This window comes from Thermobia domestica, chromosome 12 (genome assembly GCF_964235325.1).
Source record: "Thermobia domestica chromosome 12, izTheDome1.hap1.1, whole genome shotgun sequence".
NCBI lineage: Eukaryota > Metazoa > Arthropoda > Insecta > Zygentoma > Lepismatidae > Thermobia > Thermobia domestica.
In genome coordinates, this window is record NC_137465.1 from 15,270,789 (window position 1) to 15,296,589 (window position 25,801).

General features: G+C 35.6%; 1 protein-coding gene across 1 annotated transcript; it reads left to right on the forward strand.

The window, feature by feature from the left end:
- The first annotated feature begins 1,011 nt into the window (after positions 1 to 1,011).
- On the forward strand, positions 1,012 to 25,702 carry LOC145666347 (uncharacterized). The gene is made up of 11 exons (XM_081733481.1): positions 1,012 to 1,028; positions 8,122 to 8,321; positions 11,303 to 11,393; positions 12,816 to 12,934; positions 14,060 to 14,196; positions 14,808 to 14,874; positions 17,813 to 17,978; positions 18,490 to 18,680; positions 20,323 to 20,488; positions 22,917 to 23,056; positions 25,352 to 25,702. The coding sequence occupies exons 1-11, from the start codon at positions 1,016 to 1,018 to the stop codon at positions 25,685 to 25,687; spliced, it is 1,626 nt and encodes a 541-aa protein (XP_081589607.1). The 5' UTR covers positions 1,012 to 1,015; the 3' UTR covers positions 25,688 to 25,702.
- The last annotated feature ends 99 nt before the right edge of the window (positions 25,703 to 25,801 follow it).

A 25,801-nucleotide genomic window follows, 5' to 3' on the forward strand; every position in this document is an offset into this window, starting at 1 on the left:
CGACTGTTCATTAATGGAATCAATCACTTAACAGATTAACGGATAACGGTAATTTAACGGTGACTATCTCCAGCTTATATTCCATATATGTAAGCGAGTTTTTTTTAAAAAATCCTGTTTTGTTGCAACGGATAAATGAAAATAAAATGAAATATTTCAGTTAAAGTCCGACAATTATGCCCTTAAGGGTAAGGGAGACGAATAATTAACGCAAGTGAGTCATGCGGAACAATTGGTGGAAAGAGAGAGTGAGATGAAACTGGAGTACACTGAGAAAACCCACGGACCCCACCACAAACTTACTTAACAGTAAATCGAATCAGGGATCCTACTCACCGGAGTAAACGCTCTACCACTGAGCCACCACATATCCCTTTTGGCAACAGGTAGCTAGGATGATTATTTCGACCGTTCGTTATCGAAACCAACCCGTTAATGAATTCACGGTTAACAGCTATTTTAACAGTGGCTATCTCTAGCCAATATCCAATACATGTAAACGATTTATTTATATTATTTTATTTATTTATTTATTTATTTATTTATTTATTGGAACTGAGATCTTGAACGATTATGACGACCTAGTTCATTAGTGGAGTCAATCATTTAATATCACTCTAAAAAATGGTATAGCTGAATTGACAATAAAAGCATTGTTGATGAGTATTGCTAATTGGTAAATTAATATTGACTATAGTATAGTTGATGTATAAATACTGATTTGTTATTTATACAACACCTATTTTTTTAGTATGGCTGTGGTAAAAAAAAAATATTGCTAATATTAGTATGGTTAATAATATCATGCATATTGTTTATATAACCAGATTATTTAGTATTGCTAAAATAGCGATAGCATTATGGTTAGAATGGCTATTACAATATAAAACTCTTGTTATGGCAACTATGCGAAATCCCGCCTTTTACGAGTTGTCATGTAGCCGCCATAATGGATTCTATAGTTAATATAAACTACGAAAATATCTTAAAAGAGTGGGGTTTACAAACCCTAATAATGAAATTTCAAGGTAAGTGGATAGTCAGTAAGTTTCAATATGTAAATTGAAGATATGTATTTCTAAATGTTTATTTGAATTGTGTTGCGCACAAGCAACGAAAGTCCCTTGTACGAAATAGTGTATTATTAAGCATTTATGACGCTTCCAAAATATTATTTTTATTATCACCAAATCAAAATACTTCAAAATAGAGACACGATGTGTTCACGCAATTGAGGGTAAGTTTAGAGTTTCTAGCCCGTTTTTACTCGGAATTACGATATTAGAACCTGTTTCAGTCACTGTTCTAGTCTAACTAGTCTTACCAGGTAACCTAAACTAACCTAACCTAACAATTTTTAATGTTTTAACAGCATTTTCGTAGGTTGGAAACTGGAGGGGCAAATCTAAACTTAAGCCCGAAAATGTACAGATGAAATTATATAAGGTATAATAATGATTTAAGACTTCTTGTAAGAGGTTTGTGTGAAAAGATGAAAGAAAGATTATTATTAATATGAGAGTTCGTACTATTTGGAAGAGGCTTAAGCTTTTGCAGAACGATTCGATGCTTGAGGATCATAGTGATCCTATGTTGATATTTCTACGTTGAGTTTTACTTAATTGGGCATTTATTCCGAAGTTGGACGTCCGATACTTTTCTACCAAAATTGCGTAAAAGCTATTAAAATGTATAATTTTTCAATTTCGCGAGTTGGGAGAAAGTGTAGGTTAGGTTAGGTTACGTTAGGATCTATAATAGAAGTACCCTTCGACGGGAGCTTCACGAAATTCAACACTGTCAGTTCACATCCCGTACAGCGATTCGGTATATTACCCGCAATATTGATATTATGAATGCTCGTTACTTTCCCACAATGCAACTATTCGGTTACCTTGCGCGAGGTAGTTCTCTTCGCTCGCTTAGTAGTCCCATGTTTATAACCAATTATATATAACAAATAGAGAGAGTGTTGTTGTATTATCTTTATATATTATCAAGCACACAAACGATCAAATTATACGTATCTTCCGTGCAAGTTTCAAAATTTTGCTGAAAACGGACGTCCAACTTTGGAATTTAACCCCTTAATTGTTATACTTTGTGCCCTTATTACTTTCTACAAACAGTACAGATGGGATCAAGAATTTTAATAATAATTCACCCTTAATTTTTACTAATTAATGCTGAACAAGCGACAGCGAGCGAAAGTATGGTTATATAGGCTAGTTTAGGTATGTGTAGTAAAAAGAAAACACGATAGGTTACGATTTAATGCTTTTTAAGTGTGCTTCTGTCGCTTTCAAATTATTACAGAAGGCCTTTCTCTTTGTGTTACACTAAGTGACACCACCTTTGCACTTTTAATTTAATTCATGATGGTGATGTCAAACTTCAAAGCACATAAATAACAGGTTTTGCAGAAACCATTTTCTTTTTAAATCCGATATTTTGTTTGAACCAGTTCATTTTTTTTTAAATATATTTAGGTTAAATTAAAGTGGAGTAAACAAAGTCCCTATTTAAAACTAAGTAAAGGTGGGGCGCTGATTGGATTGAGTGCTCGGTTTTGACCTCAAGAAGTGATCTAACCCGATCAGACTCGGTCAGAGGTCAACTAATTCCTCAAATGATGTACCAGTAGTTCACAAATTATTTACCAGTCAGCCCATTCAGCAGTACTGAAGCTTGACCTATATTTAACCATTCAGTACCTTCGTACAAGGGACCATGATATAAGCTTAGTTGATCTCACAGTTTACTGAAATTAGTCAAGTATTCATAATGATTTTGTATGTGATTGTTCCCACGAAATGGAGCTTATTTAGCTTTGGGGTTAACTGGTGTATCACCGGAACAGTTTTAGAAAATTTGCCGGGTCAGTTGGAATTTTTTTTTTGTTTGTTTGTTTGTTTGTTTGTTTGTTTGTTTATGAGCAAGAATGAGTGAGTCATGTAAGGGGAATAGTAAAAATGAAGAAATTGGTTATTTTTGATGTAAGCGACACTGTATGTGAAGGCGGATGGACCATTTCGCGGAGAGATATAGTGTTATGATGTAGTGGCGCGAAGAGGAGTATGAAAATAGCTCGTGTATGTCAAGGCTGTCACATGTCGTCTGTTACGTACATAGAACTGTTCAAAAATAACGAGCGACAGTTGTTGAAATTTTGTGACAGACCAGTATACTGAAAAGGTTGACGGTGTGTGGAAAATGTGGAAATGAATTGAAAATACAGAAAGGAAAGGGAGCGTATTATTTTACAGCGTCAGGGAAGAAGGAAAACCATTTAGAGGGCTATTTAGCTGAGTACTTGTTTAAGGAAAGAAGACCCCAAGAAACTGTTGTGCACGATTTTGAAGGTAAGTGACTTCTGTTTTTGCAAGTAAAGCATTATTAGTATGGCAAGTGCTATTGAAATGTATATGATTGCGGAGACCAGATGTTTTCAGTACCCTCGCTTACGCGTGTACACATCGTCGCTAACGCGCCTGCTCCCTTCGGGCACACTACCGCGCTGGTCCGCTAGCTCCGCCCTACCTTGGCTCGGTTAGATAGCATTCGTGCACTTAGTGGCCACCTAGCACAAGTTGGTTTGTGTTTTTTGCACTGTAGTTTTTTATGCCCTTATCCTAATGTGAGGTAATCTAATGTAAGTTAATGTAGTCCAACGAAATATAACCGTATACAGTACATTTTGGTACTTTTTTTCGATTTTAATACTGGTCCGGCGATGCGGCAGTAATGCCTTAGCTTTGTAATAAGCGAGAAGAAAATATAAACGTCATAGAAATTACAAGGTTCTAGAACATATGTCCCACTTCCCATTTAGCTGTAATAAAAACAGAAAACAACGTATCCTGCGGTCTTCTAACCCGCTTTCACTTGCTGACGCTCGCTAGCAATATTCTGTGAAATAAAATTTAAATTTTGGTACAGAAAGGAACCAACCTTGCTAATTTATATGGGGAACCTGTGTTCTAGAACTTCTCCTTAGCAATTATCTGGTTCACACGTTGCATTAGAGCGTACGTTAAGTTAGGATAAAAGCCGGAAGTTTCAAACTTTTCATCGTGCCATTAACTGACAAAATAATGGAACTGGCAGTTGACGTGGAAAGTTGAAACTTGGCATACATATAGCCTTCAGAGAAAAATATACAGAATTTTTTTTTCTTTTTAGTAGGTGAAAAGGAAGAATGAGTAAAAATCCCATCTTATTTCGGTGTACTTTTAAAAAAAAAAAGTCTTAGGAAATTGTATTTGAGTAAAAACTTTACATTCGGTATTCATGTAGGGTTTTCATAAAATTAACTAAGTAAATCACCAAAACTATACATTTCCTAGTTCAGTGAGGTTGTTTGGGAAAGTGAAAAATCTTCCTTTGTTATTTATATGGAGATACCTTCTACAGCCCAAAATTATTAAAAATTATTAAGTTAAATGATGTAGCCCGAAGGTTAGAGTGATGCAGTTTGGCATGTTTGTAGCCTTCTGGAAGTAACTCACAAAAAATATCAAAAGTAAATATTTTTAGTTTTTAGGGTAATTCTAAAATAAAAAGAAAGATTTCCGGTGCTATTTAAATGTATGTTTGTTTTGGACATAAAATCTCATGTTTTAGGTAATTGAAATTGGAACAAAAGTTTGAAATTCGGTATGCTTGCAAGCTTTTGATAGCGATATGCAAGTTATTGACCAAACATAATATCTAGTTATAGAGGGATTTTTTAATTTTTTTATTTTTATTTATTTATATATTATTTATTTTAGAAAACTGAAAACTCAGTTATTTAATATCATATCTTCTACATCTCAAAATGCTTAGACTTTTCCTGAACATCTGCGGATGACATTTGGCATACTTGTGGGTTTATAAGGTGCGAGACCTCCAGCTAGCCGAAGGCTAGTCTTCAGTAACACGCACAGCTGCTGCACATGTTGGAATTGGAAGTCATCGATTGCGAAGAAAACAGAGCTAGTTGACATTTGCCTTCGAGTTTGACCGGGTTACTGTTTTTTTCTAAAGCGTTCACCTCCGGTGCTTGGGGTCCCTGGTTCGATCCCAGCTCGCGCTGTGTGGACTTTGTGGTGGACAAACACCGTGCTCGTGGGTTTTCTCGGGGTTCTCCCGTTTCCTCCTACTCTTCATTCCACCATTTCACTCATCTCTCATCATCACCGTCTCCTTTAGCCTAACCGGCATAACCGTAGGACGTAAAACTTAGAGATTTCATTTTTGTTTTTTCTAAAGGGGTTGAAATCGAGCTCAATAGCACCAGTACCCTCAAATTACTTTATTCCTTTTTTTTAAAAAAAAATAGTAGGGGTCATCGTTATTCCACTTTAAACTTTATTTGTTGAGATTACATATTAATGAAAATGTCTGGTCCATATATACTTACTCAACAGTGAGTTTATGAAGGACGGGAAATACAGTTTAAGGTTGTACCTGAATCACTACTCGGTTTACATCCAAGAGAAATTGTTCTTCACCTGGACTTGAACTCGGGATCCCTTGATTAGGAAGGCGATGAGTTTATAGACTAAACCTTAGGACACGTGATAGAAATATGTTTAACCGATTTGCATACTTGTGCATATTTTCCGTCACTTCAGGACAACTGCATAAGTGAAATCACTTTACAGACTTATAATTGAAATAAGGGGACACGGTGGCTCACTGGTAGAGCGTTCACCTCTTGTGCGTGGTGTCCCTCGTTCGATCCCAGCTCGCGCCAGTGGGCCGTCTGTCGGAATACAACACCGTGTGCGTAGGTTTTTCGGGGTTGTCCCATTTCCTCCTACTTTCTCCATTCCACCATTTCAGTCATTACTCATCATCACCGTCTCTCTTAGCTTCGGTGTATAAACGTGGCACGTTAAACTAAATATTTCATTTCATAATTGATATAAATGGACAATTTCAAAAGATTATACAGATTACAGAAGATTACTTTAATTCAAGTAGTTCACTGCATCCGAAGTACAGCGTCCTAATTTAAATTGCTTAGAAGTGAATAAAGATACTAATAATTTGTGTTCACTCTGGCTGTGAACCATTTATTTTATATTTTTGGCTTAAACCAATTGGATTTTTTAAAAATTTAAACCATCTTGGTTTACACCAACCAACTCTGATAGATAATAATCAAAAATACACACAGCTAGTTTTGTGACTGCTTCCTTGAGTTAGTTACGTTTTAATTATATTCGTTTCGTGCCTATTCATTATTGAGGGACTTACATATCCAGATAGTTTTGTGACCTCTGGCGTAGGGTAGTTACGGTTAGGTTATGCTCGTATTGGGCTGTTGCGTTTTGGGCTACCAGATAGAGATTTCACTTCCGAACCATAGTGCAGTCCAACTCTAAATGCAGTAAGATGTATTATTTCTACACTGCTTCTTACCGGGACACTAGCTCTTGTATACGGATCTTGAACAATCTTCCTGTACTTTACTGGAGTTCCATTTTCCTTTCATATACCTCCAAACTTCCTGACTTGGTACTCTGTCTTACGTCTTTGCCCATTCAGTAAATACTGCATCCTTATTGCTTTCCCTGATGCTTTTCCATTGTTTGCTTTAATAAGATTGCATCTACGGGCGTCGTTAGCGTGATGGGGACATGCCCCCCGTAATTTTCTGTGTCGTGTATAAAGTTACCAGCTGGCCAGTATTTTATTTATTTTTTTTTTATTATTATTTGCACTGCATGAGTTACGGTATATCATTAATTTATTTCGATAAAATTAAACAAAATCATAATATGTAATTAGAAAATAACTTGCACATGTGAGATATATCATGTGTGTCCCCCCCTAATATTTAAGAGCTAATGACGCCACTGATTGTATCGGTTGTACTCGTCTGTAGCACGGATTCAACTGTGGTTTTTCTTTCTAAATCTTCATCGTCCAAGTGTTTATTGTATGTGGCATCAGCTTGATTCCTCGGTAATTTTCACAATTTTGTACATCTTCCTTCTCTTTGTATATAGATACAGTACTACTCTCTCTCTCTCTCTCTCTCTCTCTCTCTCCACTGACTTGGCATTTTTCTCTTGTCTGTAAACTGTTTTCATTAGATCCCATAGTATGCGGTAGGACAACTTCTGGTCCTAAGCACCCATGTTTTAGCTTGTAGTTGCTTTCCCTGTCTCCATTTTCTTTAAAGCATATTCTACCTCTTCTCAGCTTATTTCTGAGATCACAATAACTCTAACTCCCAAGATTTGGTGTTCCATTAGAAAAGACCTGTCTTTGGTTTTCTTAATTTAGCAGCTGTTTCTTTGTTGATTCTTCTCCATCAACATACAGGGCATAACTGCGGTACATGAAGCTAGATGTTTATACTTCATTCCTGTTTACTCAATTAAAGATATTTTTGCAATAGTAATTATGCTTTCCTCATTAGCATTGACAGATCCTTCATTCCATTCACATATTGAAGTCATCAAAAGTAAGATTTTTCCGAAAGACCAAACAAATGAAGAAATAATATCAAGAGAAAAGGCACAGAACAGTACCTCCTTAGTTCTACTTTGCCTCTTCAGGACAGACCTTCAGTTATTTGTATCCCAACTTCCAAGTAGGATAAATACTTTTTGTACATGCAATCACTAAGCTGTATTTCCGAATAGTTTTTTTTAAAGAGCCATTTGGCTTAAAGAAGCTGACCCACAACTGAAAGATAGGAATATGGGAAAGATGTCGCTCAGGACCTATATTTTAAGATGCTAACCGGTTTGAATGACATTGAAGAAAATAGCTAAGACGTGACAAAAAGTTGAACATATTTGTATAATCTGCCTAATTTTATCATGTCGTTTTATAAAATTAAATTGAAAGAATGAAGAGTTGCAGGATTCAATTTTTTCTTTTTTCAGGGAAGTTTTATTCATATTTCTTTATTTCCTTAGAGCTTCTTCACATCCAGGTTGTTTTGCCTAGCGCTTGTGGTGTGAGGAGTGACGGATTCGATTCCCGAAAGGAGCTCAAAATTTATGTTCACCCAGCATCGTGTACCTTAGATTCCGACATAATCTTTATATTGTTCGTTAAATAGGAGCTTTGTGCAATCTGTGTATTTCATTGAACAAACATTTGTTATTATTTCAGAGGAAGAAATCGATGATGAGGCATTCGAAAATTTAACTGTGGATGCAATAAAGGAATTAATTCCTAAAGTTGGACCACGAATGAAATTTATATCAAAATATAAATTGTACAAGGAACAGAAGATGAAATCTAATACTTCTTCATCCCCTGTGTCTTTCCTGTCACACAGCTCAGAAGGCAGTACCTTTAGTGATAGCGAGGTAGAAATAACTGATATCTTATTATTTTTCTCAAATATAATCGTACTTTGTTATCATTGTACCTGTAATACCGTATTCGTAGGTGTATTTTCAACCGTATTACGATTTTAATCGGTAGAGAAAGTGTTGGGTATAATACTCACTATTTTTTTCAGCAAACTGTTTTACTTGTAAATATAAACACCTTACAGTGCCCAAATTAAAATATACGCGCCTTTGTCGTGGGAGACCGGGGTTCGATTCCCGGCGGGAGCTCATGAGGTTCGGATTCCTCGTTAATCAGTAGGTCCACTTCTCATATAGCCTCGCTGCTGAACGGGACGTTAAACTCAAATTAACCCAAATTAAAATATCTTGGTAACAGTTTCAATGTACTTCTGACACCATCCTCAAATAGAGGAATAGAATGAGAAAAGGCTACCACTATTTTCCCATTCTATTCCCTCTCTGAAGATGGTGTCAGGAATATACCGAAACTGTCAGGAAGATGTAATTTTAATTATTACACTTTAATGTCTTAAAATTTGTCTTTTGCGTTCAGTTACTTATGGTACTTGCATTTTGTAAGGATTAGTCCGTGTCAATGTGTAAGTGTAAAAGTTGATGCTTCGCAAAAGAAAGATAAAAATGAAAACAATTTTGTACGTTTAATTCACTCGTAAAAAATATTAGCAAGCTTTTTCCAAACCCAGTCATACTATTACTAACTCAGAACAAAACAAGGAAACTAATGATTTAAATCTTTTCTTTATTACCCTCCTAGTTTTTTCAAACTCGAGTGCACATACAAGGTCTTCAGTGCTTGTGTGGTTAGTGACGCGCCTTTGGCGCGATAGACCCGGGTTTGATTCCCGGCGGAAGCTCATGTTCCGATCCGACATTAAGCTGTAGGTTCACGTCTCATATAGCCTCGCTACTGAACGAGACGCTAAACTTAAACCAAGAAATCGAATGCACATACTTTCTTCAACGGCAGTAAATTAATATTCTGAACGAAACGTTAAATTGTAATCCATTTCAGATGATTCCAGGAAAAAAAATCCGTAAAAGAGACAATGTTTAAAAATATAATAATTATCCATGTAATAATGTTTGCAATTTAATACTTAAATTATAGCGCACAGTGCAGCAGTTTTACATGTATTTAAAGATAGCAGAAAAATGTAAATGTAAACTTAATTGTAAGTTTGGTAAATGAAAGAGATACAAGAACTTACGAGTACGAATATCATATTGAGAGCCCTAAATGTAGCGAAAGTCCCGAAATGACGGTTTGATTTGATTCTCTAACAGGTTCTTCTAGTCTTAATAAATATATCTCTGTTTCACTAAGGTATATCTCTGTCCTTAACTGCATTCGACTTGATAGATACCAGATTGTTTCAGAGGGTCAATCCTCTGAGAAATATATTATGTTTTCTGAAAGAATATCGGAAGCGTCGATGAAATACCTTCTGAGACTAATTTTTATTTGGTTAGATAATATTGGAAAATATGAAATACCTATCAAGTTTCTAGTTAGTTTACTTTCATTTTTACAATAACGCAAAGATTGAACAAGTTAATGCAGCCAGTTTTTTCAAGGTGCGGTGATCATATCAATTTTCATGCTCGATGTTGTATTGCAGATCGTGATTTTGGGTATTTAATGTAACAGCAATCAAAATAGTCAAATGTTCCTTTTTACTAAGTTGAAAGACATAGATTTGGCCTTAGTGTAAGTTATTTAGTTAATTGTAGTTAAATGTCCCATTTTAGCATTGACGCTATATTAGACGTGAAACTACATTTTAAAGTGAAATCAGAAACACTGTAATGTGTTCGTTGCTCTTCCACTGATAATTGAACCCGGGACTGCGTGAATTATTCACGCACTCTATTCACTAACAGGCGAGGAGGGCTTCAATGTAAGTTTTGGCATGATGTTACTAAAATGTATTGTATTCCTCTATCCCCTTTTCATCATTCTCTCCATCCATTCTTTATCCCCATCTCTTCTCTTCTTTCCTACGACTTTGTTACAAATATTACTACTTGCATCGACATGGTATGCAAATTCTGTCGGTAGTGAATTCAGTGTGAAATGACCTAATAGCTATTTTTCCACCATCCAGAAACCAAGAAAGTTATCTACGTAAAAATGTGTTTCTAATTATATGAAAACGTATTCTTTCCATTGGTTATGGTTCCAATTTGGTGCAAGTTTGGCAACATAACCATTTTGAGATACGAAGAGCATTCATTTTTCACATCTTGTACTTTTCCTTTTTATAAGATCGCATGCCCCTAAAACAATCTGTGCTTCAGATTTGAGGTTTTCTTTATTCTATAGTACATCTACCATTTTTATTTATTTCAAGTATCAGTCTACTAAATTGACTTCATACACCGTTGTCACTCATTACACTTGCACACACACACACACACTTTGTTTTAAGCAAACTTTGTGAATTTTATGTACAAATTCTGCGCATCCATGGGAATTGATGACTAACTCTCTCTCTCTCAGGTAGCAAGTTTTGAAGTTTGTTAGACCTTTCAGTGAACAATGACAAGCACTTAAAAAAAAAAAAAAAAGTACTTATTGTTGCTGTTACAAGGGTTATTTTGAGATAGCCGGACTACAAAAGACTAATCTTCATTTTTGTGTCAGGTAACATTGGAGCAAAAGTTTAAACAAATTATAGATGGTGAAGGGGGGACCATTGGTTCACTTAACATGAAATGCCACAAACTGAACTAAAATGCATTAATAAAATTGACATGAAACTGGTTATGATCAGCACACGTTCAAGAAAAGGCATCTTGAAGTTGTTGAATCTGTGCGTTGTCATAAGATAAAAAATAAAAGTAACGGCAATCAACAGTTGTTAACACTTTAAGGGAAATTACGCGCGTACGCAGTTGCGCTATGTAATTATATGCATTTATATTTTTTAATCATTGTATTTAATGAAGCTAATAATAAACTTTTATTCCAGGTGACAACTATTTCCTTTTTCCCTAGTGTTGGTGGTGGAGATAGGATAAGCAATGCAAATGGAAGCACATTGTATTGTTACGAGGAACCTTGTGAGTAGATTGTAATTCTATCTCAATGACTTACGTAGAAAAGTATTTTTAATTAGACACATCCAACTAACACCGCTAGAAAACATTTTTAAACATTTATTTTCGGATTAATATTTATCTGTTTTATTGCATGAAAATGAAAAATGAGCATGGAAAAATGGTAATAGTTAAAGATAAGCATTTTGTGTGCTATTGCAGTTAGTAGTTAACCGAGCGAGCGTGTGTAAGTGGTTAGCGTATGCAGAGGTCCCTGGTTCGAATCCTGAGGCAAGCCATCGTAACAATTGTTTTCCAGGGTTTTTCTTAGTTTCATTAGACATATGTCTGGATGGTACCTTGAATATATGACCCGCCTCGCCGACTTCGAAGCTCCTTTCCTTCCTTTGTTATTTGTTTCAATGTGAAATGCTTTTCGGCTGTATTTGGAATGTTGTTAATAAATAGGTGAGATAATTAAAGGGTAAGTGTCCCAGTCGCTCGTATAAATTGAAATAGCCCTTATTTCGAGAACTTTCCTACCGTCCTCCCGCATATGAGAAACTTATTATAAAGTGCATGTGACTTTTAACTGAATTTTTTTAAGAAAAAAGGAAGAAAAGAAACAATATATACTATTTTTCTTTCTTTAAACAGATTCCATGATCAAAGCATCAAGTTGCTGAGATACTTTTCCTCAAATTGTTAAAAAAATGGTGTAAGACACAGTGATGCGATGAGCATTCACAAGTGAGTTCAATTGTGTCTTCAAATGAATATATAAACATTGTTAATTTCTTCCTTACTTCTTATTTCTTACCTTGAGTTGAACATCTCTCGCATTTTATAACATGTTATTAATATACAGAAGATTCGCGTGAACATGCCAGTCGAAAAGCTCTTGAAATATTACACTACTATAATATATATTAGCAATTAGGACAGTGGTAAGTTGCGTATTCATATTTTATGATTTTAAACTTTTAATTATATATTCCAGTAGAGAAAATTATCGTTTTTCGGATGTAGACATTATGTGAGTTCCCTTGAATTTTATTTATGGCCCTCTGACTGGGACAGAGGTGTAGTGACCTGGAAATATTTCAGTTCTTGCTTCCATTATCCTGGTACGACTAAGGAAAACCTCCATCAGAATGGCAGTCCGAGCAGGCCACTTTTGTTTCAATTCACTTTTAAAGCGTGGGTGCAAGTATTACTTAAGCGCAGCCGTTACATGGGTATATACGGTCCACTCCTGGTTTTGATTTGTAAAAGAAAATATGTCAAAGTGTGAAGTCCTAACGCCAGCATGCATTTCTGTTTGCTTAGGGTGATTGCTTTTACGTGTAATGAAGGTACTTCAATTAATTTATTTGAGAGAGAGAATAAGGATAGGTTAATATAGAATTCTTACAGCATTATTTATTTATTTATTGTGTATTCCAGTTGATGTAGTATGTGGTTCGGCAGGATCAAGAGATACATCCACAGATGTAGATATCTGCAAAAATAGCCCGTTGATGGAAGACCCCCAAGTGAAGGAAAGTGCAGCAAAAGAGGAATTCGTAAGTTTTCACAACACATTGTTCCTGGTGTAAAATTACCTTGTATTTCACGTAAAGAGCCCATGAAATTGATGAAAATTCACATCCAAAGATATATTTTCACTTGAATGGTTCTTCACAGATGAAATGGACAAATAAAACTGATTGTAAGTGTCCGTTTATCCTCAAAGAGACTACCTATTCTTCGTATTTCCATAGAAGATTTACGTATGTATAAGTATGTTGGTATAGCTTGTGTAACCGTTACTAGATTTAAAGTTCAATTTTCCAGATCGTAATAATCAGTTAGTCACACATCTTTTATGACCGCAAGAGTGAGCATGTGTTTGGTAGGACGAACTCAATGTAAACATAACTCATATTCTTTATAACCTTATTTAATGTACTCATTTGATACCACATTCATTCAAATCGGCTCTTGGACTGTTATTAAACTCTTCTACGTGTACGTTATCAGGCATGGCGTGGGGGACCCGGGTTCGATTTCCAGCGGGAGCTCATGTGGTTCGGATTCCACGTTAATCAGTAGGTCCACGTCTCATATAGCCTCGCTGCTGAAAGGAACGCTAAACTAAAAACCAACTCTACGTTATCAGGCAGCACGGTCGCCCTGCAAGCAAGGCTTTAAAAAGTAGATCGACTAGTGCTTACGCTTCTAGAATACAAAAAATGGCATTTCGGCGTTGTTCGTTTACGAAAACTACGAAACAGATATGAATGAAATTTAAAACATTTGTTTTCTGGTAGAAAAGATTGCAAGTGACATCAAACTAAAATTTCCATGTGAAAAATTGTCAAAGTTGTGATGCGTTGAAAATGAAATTCTTTTTCAGGTAATCACCAGAGATAGCAAAAAAAAAAAAAAAAAAAAAAAAAACTGCACCCATTTCGACGAAATTTGGGACATATGTGTACTTTTACACATACATGCTCATGCTCGTTTTTGTTTTTCGTAGAAAACAAGAGTTTCTTTTTGTAAATTTTTGAAATAAAATACGTCTGGTTATACGTATTCACGTTTATGTGATCTTAACATAAATGATATCAAATTATGTTATAGTTTTGCTTTTGTTGTTTAAGTTTTGTTTTATTTCAAATTCTATGATCACAAGTACCTTGTTCTAGGACTTGCAGAAGATTCTGAATAGTTCACTGCAAGGAAAAGAAGTATTATCTACGCACAAGAATTTGGGACATCTTAATAGCAGAGCTCGCAGTTTATTAACAGATGTCATCGTTCGATATATTGGCGCAGATAAAAGGTACAGATCGTTTCGTTAAATTTTGTGGTATCGTATGTTAAAGATAATGTAAATGCAATAGTCTTAAATATTAAGTAATTGCTGTCCTATACATTTATCGTCTTCACTAAGAATTCCGAGTAGAATCTCGTTTTCACATGGCACATATTCGACGGTATTGATTGCGTTTATCACCGTGACAGTATTTTTCACTTATGATCTATATTACAAGTATGTTTGTAGTTGTGTTTTTAGGATTAATTTGGTCTCAAAATGCATTGAAATTATCAAAGCAAAAGTTCAAACGCATTAATTCGTTAGTTGCTCATTGTGGTACACAACAATATGGATCAGTTGGAATTTGAAAGTGTTCTGATGACTGCATAGCACCCTTTGGATTGATTAATAACTGTTTGCAGTAACTTGGAACACGTTGAGTTGTATTAAATATTACAGTTCATTTATTTGCCTGACTTAATGAAACTAAACATTCACTTCTTTCTTTAGTGCCAGTGTTACAAAATTTATAAACAAGTGTTTTTTTTTTTCCTCCCCAATGGAGCGTCGTCTCTTAATATTTATTCAAGCTTCTATGGGAATTGCTTTGTGAAATTTCATTTTCTGTCTTACAGGATCAGTAGACAGTCATTCATTTCAATAAGTGAGGCGATTGTACGATTGTTTCCGGCTGAAAACAAGGTTTGTGTAAAATTCAGTTAGGTGAGGGAATTCTTGTATATTGCTAATTTTTCGTTTTTCTTTGCGTTCACTGGAAAAAATTTAAAAGTCGTGGAGTATTTTATGATTCTTTGAAGATTGTTCGGAAACCATACTGACAACTTTTGGAGATAATGGCTGATGTACTTCTAAGCAAAAATGATCCCATAAGAATATGTTCAATTTTCAACGGTCTGATAGTTACAGGTTGGTAAATATTTTATACAAATTTGTTCAGGACAAAATTTTATTACTCATCCTGTATATACTTTAAAGAGATGACGCATGGCGTATTTGAACGGCAATGGAAGTACCTTTCCACTGATGTACATATGACGATAGTGGAGTTGGAAGGGAAGTTGTGGAGGAAGAAAAAAACTTTCTTCATTTTAATAAAAGTAGTTCGATTGTATAAGGACAATTTTATTTTTCTTTCTGATACTGTAGTGTATATATATATATATATATATATATATATATACAGGGTGGTGCATTTAAAATTTGCCACCCTCTATATCTTTGAAACGACTGCGAATATGAGAAAAGGCAAAAACACGTCTATCATTATTTTAAGGGGCTTGAATTTTGAGCTATAAAAAGTCCACCCCAGGTACCCCCCTATTGAGGTACGTGGGTCAACTTGAAAATTTTAAATGGCAAAGGGGGTCGAGTGATACATCGTTGGAAAGGTCTAGACAAGAGAAATATTTTGCCGAAAGTTTCAAGTCCCAATGTTGACCCTATCCTAAATGGCGGGGGTTCCCATTTTGTGTCCATAAAGTCCGTTGGCACCCAGTGTATCTTCGAAACGACTGTAAAGATGAGAAAAAACAAAAACATGTCCATCACTATTTTAAGGAGCTTGAATCTTGAGCTATAAACGGTCCACTCCAGGTACCCCCATATGGGGGTACATGGGGTCAGCTTCAAATTTTTAAATAGCAAAGAGGGTCGAGTGATATATCGTTGGAAAGAATGTGAACCCGAGCCATTTTAGATGGAGTCAACATAGGGACTTGAAACTCTCGGTAAAATATTTCTCTTGTCGAGACCTTTCCAACGATATATCACTCGACCCCCTTTGCTATTTAAAATTTTCAAGTTGACTCCAGATACCGCTATATGGGGTGTTTAGGGAGATCTTTTATAGCTGAAAATTCAAGCCCCTTAAAATAATGATGGACGTGTTTTAGCGTTTTCTCATATTCGCAGTCGTTTCGAAGATATAGGGGTGGCAAATTTTAAATGCACCATCCCATATATATATATATATAAATTTTGCGACATTATTCAGCATAAAAATTGAAGTTGATGCGTAATTTTTTGTCGTTCCTATTTGGCGACAGTGTTGGCAACCGTGTTTCTTGAAGCTCTTGGAAGAAAGATATTTTGTTCTGAAAATTAGCTTCATGAGGCTCCTTCCAACGCAACTATCGTCACGTGCCATATACCCTTGGAAAGGCCATTCTGTCACCATTCAAATGCATCATAGATGATCTTTAGAAAAAATACAGGATGCGTAATACATTTTTGTTTTGGAAAAATGTACAGAATGGTTACCAACCTGTAGGTGTCAGGCCGCTGAGAATCGGATATGTGTAGAAGCTTTTTTGCTTAGAATTATATTAACTATCATCTTCCGATTTCGCCGGTATAGTTTCTGAACACCCATTGAAAATTAGATTTAATTGTATTAACATTTATTTTATCATTGTCTTCAGAACAAGGAGAAATTTACAATTTAACTTACAAGTGAACGTTTTCCATAACTTATCAGAATACATTTTTCAATGCTCATTTTATTGAAGTACTAAAGGAATCCAGAGAAAAAAAAAAAGAAATTCCAATATGTCTAATTTACAGCATATATATACAGTGAAACTTGTATAAGACGGAACGTCAAGGAACAAAATAATTTTCCGTTGTATGCAAATTCGAAAAGTTAAGTTCTGTAACAATAACTGCTGGTAAAAATAATCTCGTAGTACTATACCTAGGTTAAAATGGTTGAGGTGAAAAATTAATTAACACAAAAATGTATTTACAACATAAACTCAATTTACAAAGTGAACTTATTTGAATAAGACAGACGCTTAAAGTAGAAACTACAAGTATGTAATATTTTATTATGTATTTCCTCTCACATTCCTCTTTACATTTTCACCGCCTTTTAAGGATTGTTTTCATTTTCTGGGTTTCAGTGTTGGAAATTTGCGTTTGCAACATTTGAAATGAACTTTATATTTTACAAACATTGTCTCTTTTTCTCTCTTCAATAATCGTATTGTGTCCTCCAAAGTAACAATAACATTTGTTTTTGCCGTATTTGTGCACAACACTGGGCACACAAACACGCCACACTGAAACCACATTTTCTGCAGCAGAAACAATGGAAATTTTCAACAACTGGTCTAAATTTCTACCATTTTTTTTCAAAAATTACCGAATTCTTGGAAATGCATGTGTAATGACGGAGTAGCAAGCAGTAAGTCTTTAATTTATAAAGAAAGTTTTCACAGTAGAAAAGTGCTTATGTGTGTATGAACAAAAATAGGAAACAGGTAACTTAAATAACAGAAACATTATCTCCATTCTTGTTCACGGCCGAAAGATCTTAACTATTGAAAACAGAAGTTCAGTAGTAACGCCAACGCAGAGACAGACAGACTACAGTGCCCCTACGTTTCGAGCTGGCAATCAGTTAAAGAGAAAAATCTTTACCATATGGCAAATCAGACAGAGTTGCCGGGACTAAAAACTATTCATCTTCGGCAAATTTACGGTTTATATAAGTTTCGTTTTAAACAGGTTTCCATGTATTTTGTTTCTCTGTGGAAATAATATAGTTTAATTGTAATTTTGTGTTGTGCAATAGGATATCAGGAATGTATATTATAACAGTAATTTGTTTTTCAAATAGCATACTTACTACGTCCCCTATAAAGTTGCTCAAGGGAAGAAGGTTTTGGCAAGAGGGAAACTTTGGGACAGATATTGCAACACAAGAAGGTATTTGCGGCAAAGTGGTGTTTTGCCTTTGAGAAACCGGTGTGCAGCTACAACTTCTACCGAAGTCGATTTAGATGGTGCGTTCATAGTTCTTTTTCATTTATTTACTTTCATGTTCATAAATTCTGTATTATAATTTTATCAGTAAATCACGATGCATAGTGTTTTATGCTATCTTATATTCAGACAAGGGTACAAAACTTCCTAAAAGAGATGCGTGCCGATTTTTTACATGGTTACACATATTCACGTATTATGGTCAATCAACAGATTCACAGTTCAAGGGCACTACCTTCATTATAAATCAACAAATTTCCGTGAATTTGTGCAATCAGTATATCTGCTGTTCATCTGTGTGTAAAACTCTATCACTGCTTTCATATATTAACGGGACGTTTTGTAAATACATGTTCCGAACACCTCATATGACAATTGTGTTCAGAAGCATAATACTGTCTGTTTCACATGTTTATTGAAATATTATTTCTTGTACTTCTGTCCTAGAAATTAATACATATGTATATACGTATACTGAGTATGTACGTTTCTTTCACACTGAATTATGTAGATGGTGTCCTTTATTTTCAGAGTCCACTGATGAATTTGCCGAGGAAGCTCTCACGTGGTTGAGAAATAATATAGAGCCATGGGAGAAAGTGTGTGATCTGTGGAAACAAACGACATTAAATCGGAGAGCAAATTACATTCAGTCAAAGAAGGATATCAGCTCCTACTTCAAGGAATTTCCTGCTTTAAAACAGCCTCTTGGATACACACTTGTAAGTGTAGTGATATTGCTAAGAAGTTTACATTTTTCTATTATTATTTTATAAATGTAACCGAAGAAAGAAAATACCTTTATATTATTTTATAGAAGTGTAATTCCGTATCACAGAACGAACTGTACTTAAAGGAAAATGAAAAAAAAAAAGTGTAACAAAATTTAATGAGTTAAAAAAAAATCATGAACATAAGGGTCTTATGTTGATGCTATATATAAATTGCTAACACGACAGTTTTTCTTTGCAAAAAAAGCACCTAGCATGAGGCGAGAGAGTTTATAAATGTTTTTCGGTGTATGAAGTTGTACCCTGTCTTGCACTATGTTTCGGAGTTTTTCGGTTCTAATTTTTTCCTGTGAGTAAGCTGATGGACGAGATGGTGCATCTTGTAGCAGGTAGAACGTTTAGTAATTCTGAGAAAATCAACCGGATTTTCAGTACACCAAATCCTGTATAGATTCAGAAATAATGAAAAATCAGAGTGAAAAAGTGCGAGTGGGCCGAAAATAGATCTTTTGTCTTCGACGTACAATGCCAATAAGTTAACCTCTACGCTACCCAGCCCGCTCCCCGATCAGCCCCATATCCTCACTCTTGTTGATAATGTTTCTATGAAAACATTTAATAGTTTATTTTAATTTACAAATATACCAGCATCAGCGACAGAAGGTTCAGAATTATGTAAGCTTACGTTAAAGACACGTTTTTGTGTAATTAAAAACCAACCAATGTATAAAACAGTTACCAGAAATTAGATAAAATACACGTGCAGTACATGCGCGCAAAGATTTAAGAAAGAAAAAAAAGCTTGTAAGAGCTTCCACCTTTTATGGCTTTGTTAGGCAGGAAGAGAAAGACGAAAGTGGAAGAAGAAAGATACAGAGTAAGACGAGTTACGCCATATTTCTTGGGGGGCGCGGTGGCTCAGTGGTAGAGCGTTCACCTCCGGTGCTTGGGGTCCCGGGTTCAAACCCTGCTCCCGCCGTGTGGACTTTGTGGTGGAGAAACACCGTGCTCGTGGGTTTTCTCGGGTTCTCCCACTTTCTTCATTCCACCATTTCATTCATCTCTCATCATCACCGTCTCCTTTAGCCTAACCGGCATAACCGTGAGACGTAAAACTCAAAGATTTCATTTCATTTTGCCATATTTCTGCTAGGTGCTATGGTGGTCATGTGATCACGTGACTGCTGTCAAGTACTCATACGAGAAAGTAGAGAACCTTGTGGAGAAATCACTGTTGGTATAGGTGCGGTCCTTGTGTCTTTCTCTATTTCTTATTCCACTTTCGTCTTTGCGTCCCTGTATGACGACTCCATAAATGCGAAAGCGCTTGGAAGTTTGTTTTATATTTGCGTGTATTTTATCAGTTCCACTCTAAGTAATTGTTTTTTACATGCCTACTTTAGGATTTCTTTTTCAATCAGACATAGTATTTTCTGAAAATGAATACTATAGTGGGGTAAGTGCCATTGATGTTCATAACTTGATTAAAAACGCTCTGTTGAAACAAAGATTATTTAATCAACTTCAAAGAAAACTATACTACCAAACTTCTGTATAAAGAGAAGAAAGCATAGAACATTATATCATCAAACAGCGTTAGGTATATGTGACAACAATTTCTTTTACTTTTCAGATCGACATTGATTTTGGCCAGTTATATCCTGGGAAAGATATAACATTTTTTTCAACGTGGAATGCAGACTTAAAGAAGATTCAGCATATACTTACCACGACCAAACAAACAACAAATGACGGAGCCACATTAGTAGAACTTTTGCTGCAGGAGAACATCAGGGAAGGTAATTATTTTTCTTATTAAGGGGATCTTCTACCTCTTCGCTTATGTTTCTAACTTCCCATTTGAAAACATGTAAATTTTAATATGGTAATTTCTAACAAAGTATTGTAGGTAATGACTTGAAATTTTTAATACAAATAGACAAGACCCATATAAATCCAACCACGGTCTCCAATTTACGTTACATGCGTTAGATTAATTGCAATATATTCTTCAGTAAGTTTGGCAACAGAGAATAAAAAGTATGCTGCAGAGGGAAGAGGGCTCACCATCTGTTTGCTTGTTAGCTGCTTTAAAAAGGACGCTCTTACCAGAAAAATCACGTTGTGATTCTCACTTCTCAGTGGTTAGAATGGTCTGGACTGGAAGAGCCCAAAACCACTTCTTTCTTCCTTTCACGGTTTGTTTGTTTCTTCCACCCCTTGCTGTCACAAGAAGACAACTTGTTTCGGAAAGCATTTTGAATTAGTAGCGAAAAGCCAAACGAATGACACCACGGACGGATTAAAGGGAGGGGCGGTCACTCCCTCCGAGAACATTTGAATACTTTGAATAATCGGAGTAAGAAACTAGAAATTGCGTAATCTAATAAGAAAAGTTTGTTGAAGTATACAAATCAAGACGCATTTTAAGTGTCACAGCATTGTACTCTCATCCCCTCCCCTCCCAATTCCCTTCTGAAGAAGTTCTCTTTTGTTTCTCTGTTCCATATTAGCCTTTACACTTACACTTTCATTATCCAGTATTGATTTTTACCATACCATCTGCACAGAAGGCGAATAAGGTTTACGAGTCCTTCCTGCGCCCTTTTTTAAAAATTGCTAATTATAATAAAATTTATCGAAGTGCATGGAAGTAAGTTGTGACTGTGGAGAAATGGTGTACACATTGTTTATTATTTCATTAAGTATTGTTCACTATAATTATTAAAACGCAACACTGTTCAGCCTACTCCCGTAAGCAAAGAAAAGATCAATTACAGGTGCTCCGGCAACTTTCCCTTGTCTCCTTTTAGTCGTAAGTCCGAGCAGAATAAATCAAAATCTAGAAGAAAAATAAATGATAATTGTAAATCGACAACATATCGAGCACTTAAAAAAGCTCTGTTATTCTTTTGTTTCATTATTGAGCTCAGATCACGAGAAATATTTCAACTGCTGTGTAGTAATTGAACATTTTTCGTTTAATCTCCCAAAGAGTCTGAAATACTGACTTCAGTGACCAGTTTACATCCCTGAAATCAGTATTTACTTGAATAACAGTATATGAAGAAGATAGATTCAGTAGGGTTAATAAGCAGATATGAAATCCCTTTTGTAGCAATGAATGAAACTAATGTTTAGAATTTGTGACGAAAGAGCTTTTCCGCAGCGTATAGTCTTTAACTTGTTGTTAATTGTCTATTTTGATTCATTAAGCTGTTCAATTTCTCTCTTTTTATCCGTATCTGTTGCAACTTCCCAAAGAGAAATACATACGTTGACTTTAACCTTTGGTTCTTGAAATAATATACTTCATGTACAGCTTTTATACACGTACTTATAGGCGATAGATAAGTATCGTATTAAGATTAGTTTTCACCATTATTTGGACCCAATATTTGCATATAAGAAACATCGCATTATCCCTTTGCCGAATCTGGGTGTAGTTACAAAAGATGATACTTTTTGTGTGTGTTTTTTTCAGACTGCTGTCCATTGCTTACAAAACGTAATTTCCTTTTTTCTTTGATTATTGACTTAAAGTAATATACAGTATTCATTGCGTATCACAGAGCAAACCTCTGCAGATATGAGAATGAATGCAGTAAGAAAGTTAGCACTTACATTCAAATAAATTAGTATAAAGTGGTCCAAAAGTGGGCGTACCCCCCTTTAGTTTCAACAGTATAGTGTTAGTTATGGTAGAATGTCTGTACACAGCTACCTTGAAGTCGTAAGAGTCGTAAACAAAGGTATGATCACCATCCATGTCATAACACAACTGAATTCTGCACAAAGTTCTGGCAGATGTTTTGCGGAGATACTCCGGAGTCAACGAGGGTGAAGACGTGTTCCACAGCTGCTCGTGTGTGATATCGAGTGTTTCTTACGTGTTGCTTCATGAAAGCCCAGGGAGCATTGTCTGATATCGTCAGATCGGGACTTCTTGGAGGCCTGGCAAAGAGCTGGATGCACAACCTCTTCCAATCCAGCGGCCAGGAACTGATCTGATAACTGTTAGCAAGCAGAAAACAAATGGATAGCAATGTTGCCAGACAATGCAAAGGAATGTTACCAGACAATGCCAAGCAGTGTTACCAAACAAATGTAGGTAAAACCAAAAACCGTCAGAAAACACCAATTAAGAGGTACGCCCACTTCCGGACCTCGCTGTATAAGCGTAAATTAATTACCTACAAATGTTCTTGATATTTCATTCTTTTCCAGATGCCAGAACAGTCGTAATATTAATACTTCTTGGAAGATATTTCCCATCTGTGACCACGTGTATCAAAAGGAAAGACGGAGGTGGATTATGGAAACCTTCCAAATACGAGGCACAACAAGGATTCCTTTTTCATGTCAGAGTATGTACCATTATGTAATATAATGTATTAATATCTACACTTGATTACCACGAAATATGTCATTAACATTTAATTAGTGATTGGAGAATGGAGAACATTGCACGAAACCTTATCGAACAAACAAACAAACAAAAAAAATCAGCTTTTCTGGAAAAACTGCTATGCTCAAACAAAAATATTGTGTAAGCAAACACCATTTTCATCAAACCACGATCCACTCTGACTCACCACGTGTCACCATGATCTACTGATCTACTTCGACCTACTGACCGAATATGTCGAGAGTGGATCAAAGTGGAATGTGTTATATTGAGGACTACAATGAGTCAGTTGTTATTGTTGGGTTAGGGTAGTCATACGTAACAGTGGAACATGTAAATGTAACCCAAGATCCACTAAAGTTTACTCAAAATTATCCCCACGTGATCCATAGCCACTGACCCGCTCCATCTTTGATGTGCACTCAATTGATATGATTACCATACCATATCAAGAGGATCATCTTGGTGGTACATGGAAACAAAAAAGTTTAAGAAAAGGCCCCCTCGGGACAGCACGCCCTTGGTGGAGTGAGCTATCAACCATATTTTGCAATATACATGACTCTTCTTCATGCAATTAGTAAAGCATATATCGGTGTATGTGACGCGATTTGTATCTTACGAAGATATCGTGAACCTAAGTTGTGTAGATAGAAAGGAATATGCATAAAATAGGAAAACACAATATTTATTAGTCACTAACGCCCTCGCCTTTGGTGCGAGCGGTTCTGGGTTCGATTCCCGGTGGGATCACTCGATCAAAGAAGTGTAACAGCTTTTTCAGGCCAATCATCCTGAGTGTTTTTTCCTGGGTTGAGTGATTTTTTTTTGTTTTTTAATCGCGTCGGATAATATAAACACAGTGAACGATGCTAAAAATGCCGGGATGGTACCTAACACACAGGTCCCAGACCGCTTCCTTCCCCATCCATTCCTTTCTTGCTTCCCCTCTCTCGGATTGTGTGCTCTCCGAGGGACGACATCCCTCAAACGTGACGAACTTAAGGCCGACCTAAAAGTTACTCCTTCGTTGCTAGTACACTTATCTCCTTTGTTGGGCGACTGCGTTCGATTTCCCGGGAGGAAGGGGGAGGGGATTTTAGGATGTTATTCGTATTTTCGGTTCCACTGTAGGTTTATGCCTTATGAAGTTCCCGTGATGAAACCCTATATTCCAATAACAATAGTAAACGTAAAAATGCTGTAAAACTTTCGGTGAATGCTATGTAAACTTTCTAAAACATAAGTAGAGGTTAAATATGTTTATGGTCATGGATAAAATGTTTACTTGGCTCAAAACAGCTTTTTCCCAGTGTCTTTAAAAATGTTCTTCATTCAACCCTTCAAATATTGGAACTATGATAGCACTCCTTTCTTCATTTTATGGCATAAATAAGTAAGAAATGTTTATACTCGAGGTAATGATATGTGTGTAATATCAATCTTATAAAAATACTAAACAGCACGTAGGGGAACGGCACCAACCTTTTCGCTATCATTATTTTAAAAACTAATTCATTGATATTGTAGCATCCTTGCTTTTCAAATTTCCGCAAAGGTTTTTCTTTCTTCTTCCTGGAGATTTGTAACGTCAAGAATTGCGGTCATTAACGAACAGGATCTAAATTTATTTTATCTTTAAAATATCCGTGCTTACTTTATGTCTGGATGTGATTCCAAGTTTGCCACATTTAATTGAAATATTTATTACTGTAAATGTAAACCATTAAGTGTAAGCTTAGGACAATTTTATTGATGTCGCAGTTATCTATTCACGTAACTACTGTCAAGTTTATAAGTGCAATAATTCAGATTGTTTTCTTTGTGATTATTCTCAAACCTTATACTAAAAGGTAGATTCCTCTAAGGAACTTTACTTAATTTTTCCAGAACTTTTCTTAATTGCATCGGATAATACAAACACAATGAACGGTATTAAAAATGTACAACTCAAGGGGTATAATAATACATTCGAAATACTGTCATATTAACCTATATTAGTTTTCAAGACATTTCATATCGCGTAGAAGTGACTCGCGTCAATTATGACCTCATTACATTACATTTCTAGTATAGAAGAATGCCTGAAAACAGTTGGTAGCAGTTTAATTGGATTGCTATATATATTATTGGTGCACCTCGTATTTAAAATACAAGCTCATTTTAATTATACGTGTATTTGTAGTTTTTTGGAATTTGATAACGTGTTAATAGGTGTGTAACGTGATAATAATTCTGTGTACATGACTTACAGGAAGCGTCCGATCTTCAAACAGAGTTAGAAAGGCATCATCTAAAGATGCAGCGCTTTGGATGTAGTGTGCAGCTCATGCCCGTCGTTGTCGCTTCAAAAATAGATGAACCTCAAGCCTTCTACGTGAGTATTGAGGATAATCTCTACAGAGTTGAAACTCCACTGAAAGCAATCGATAGCACATTCAAGTCGTTTCAAGTACTGGATGCAGAATATCCGAAGGAATCGGAACAGGTGTGGACATTTGTGCAGAAACATATGTACAAAATTGAAAATGACTGCGACAAGAATTTTCCTTCAGTGAACACACTTATCTCTGAAATATCAAAGGTGTAATGGCGGGAAAGGTTGTTTTCCGTTAATCATTTAGTTTGTAAAATAGTTTTTTCATGTATATACGTTCTTTTTAGTTTGTAAGAAGATGCCTAAGTGTTTCGTTTGTCATAGTGA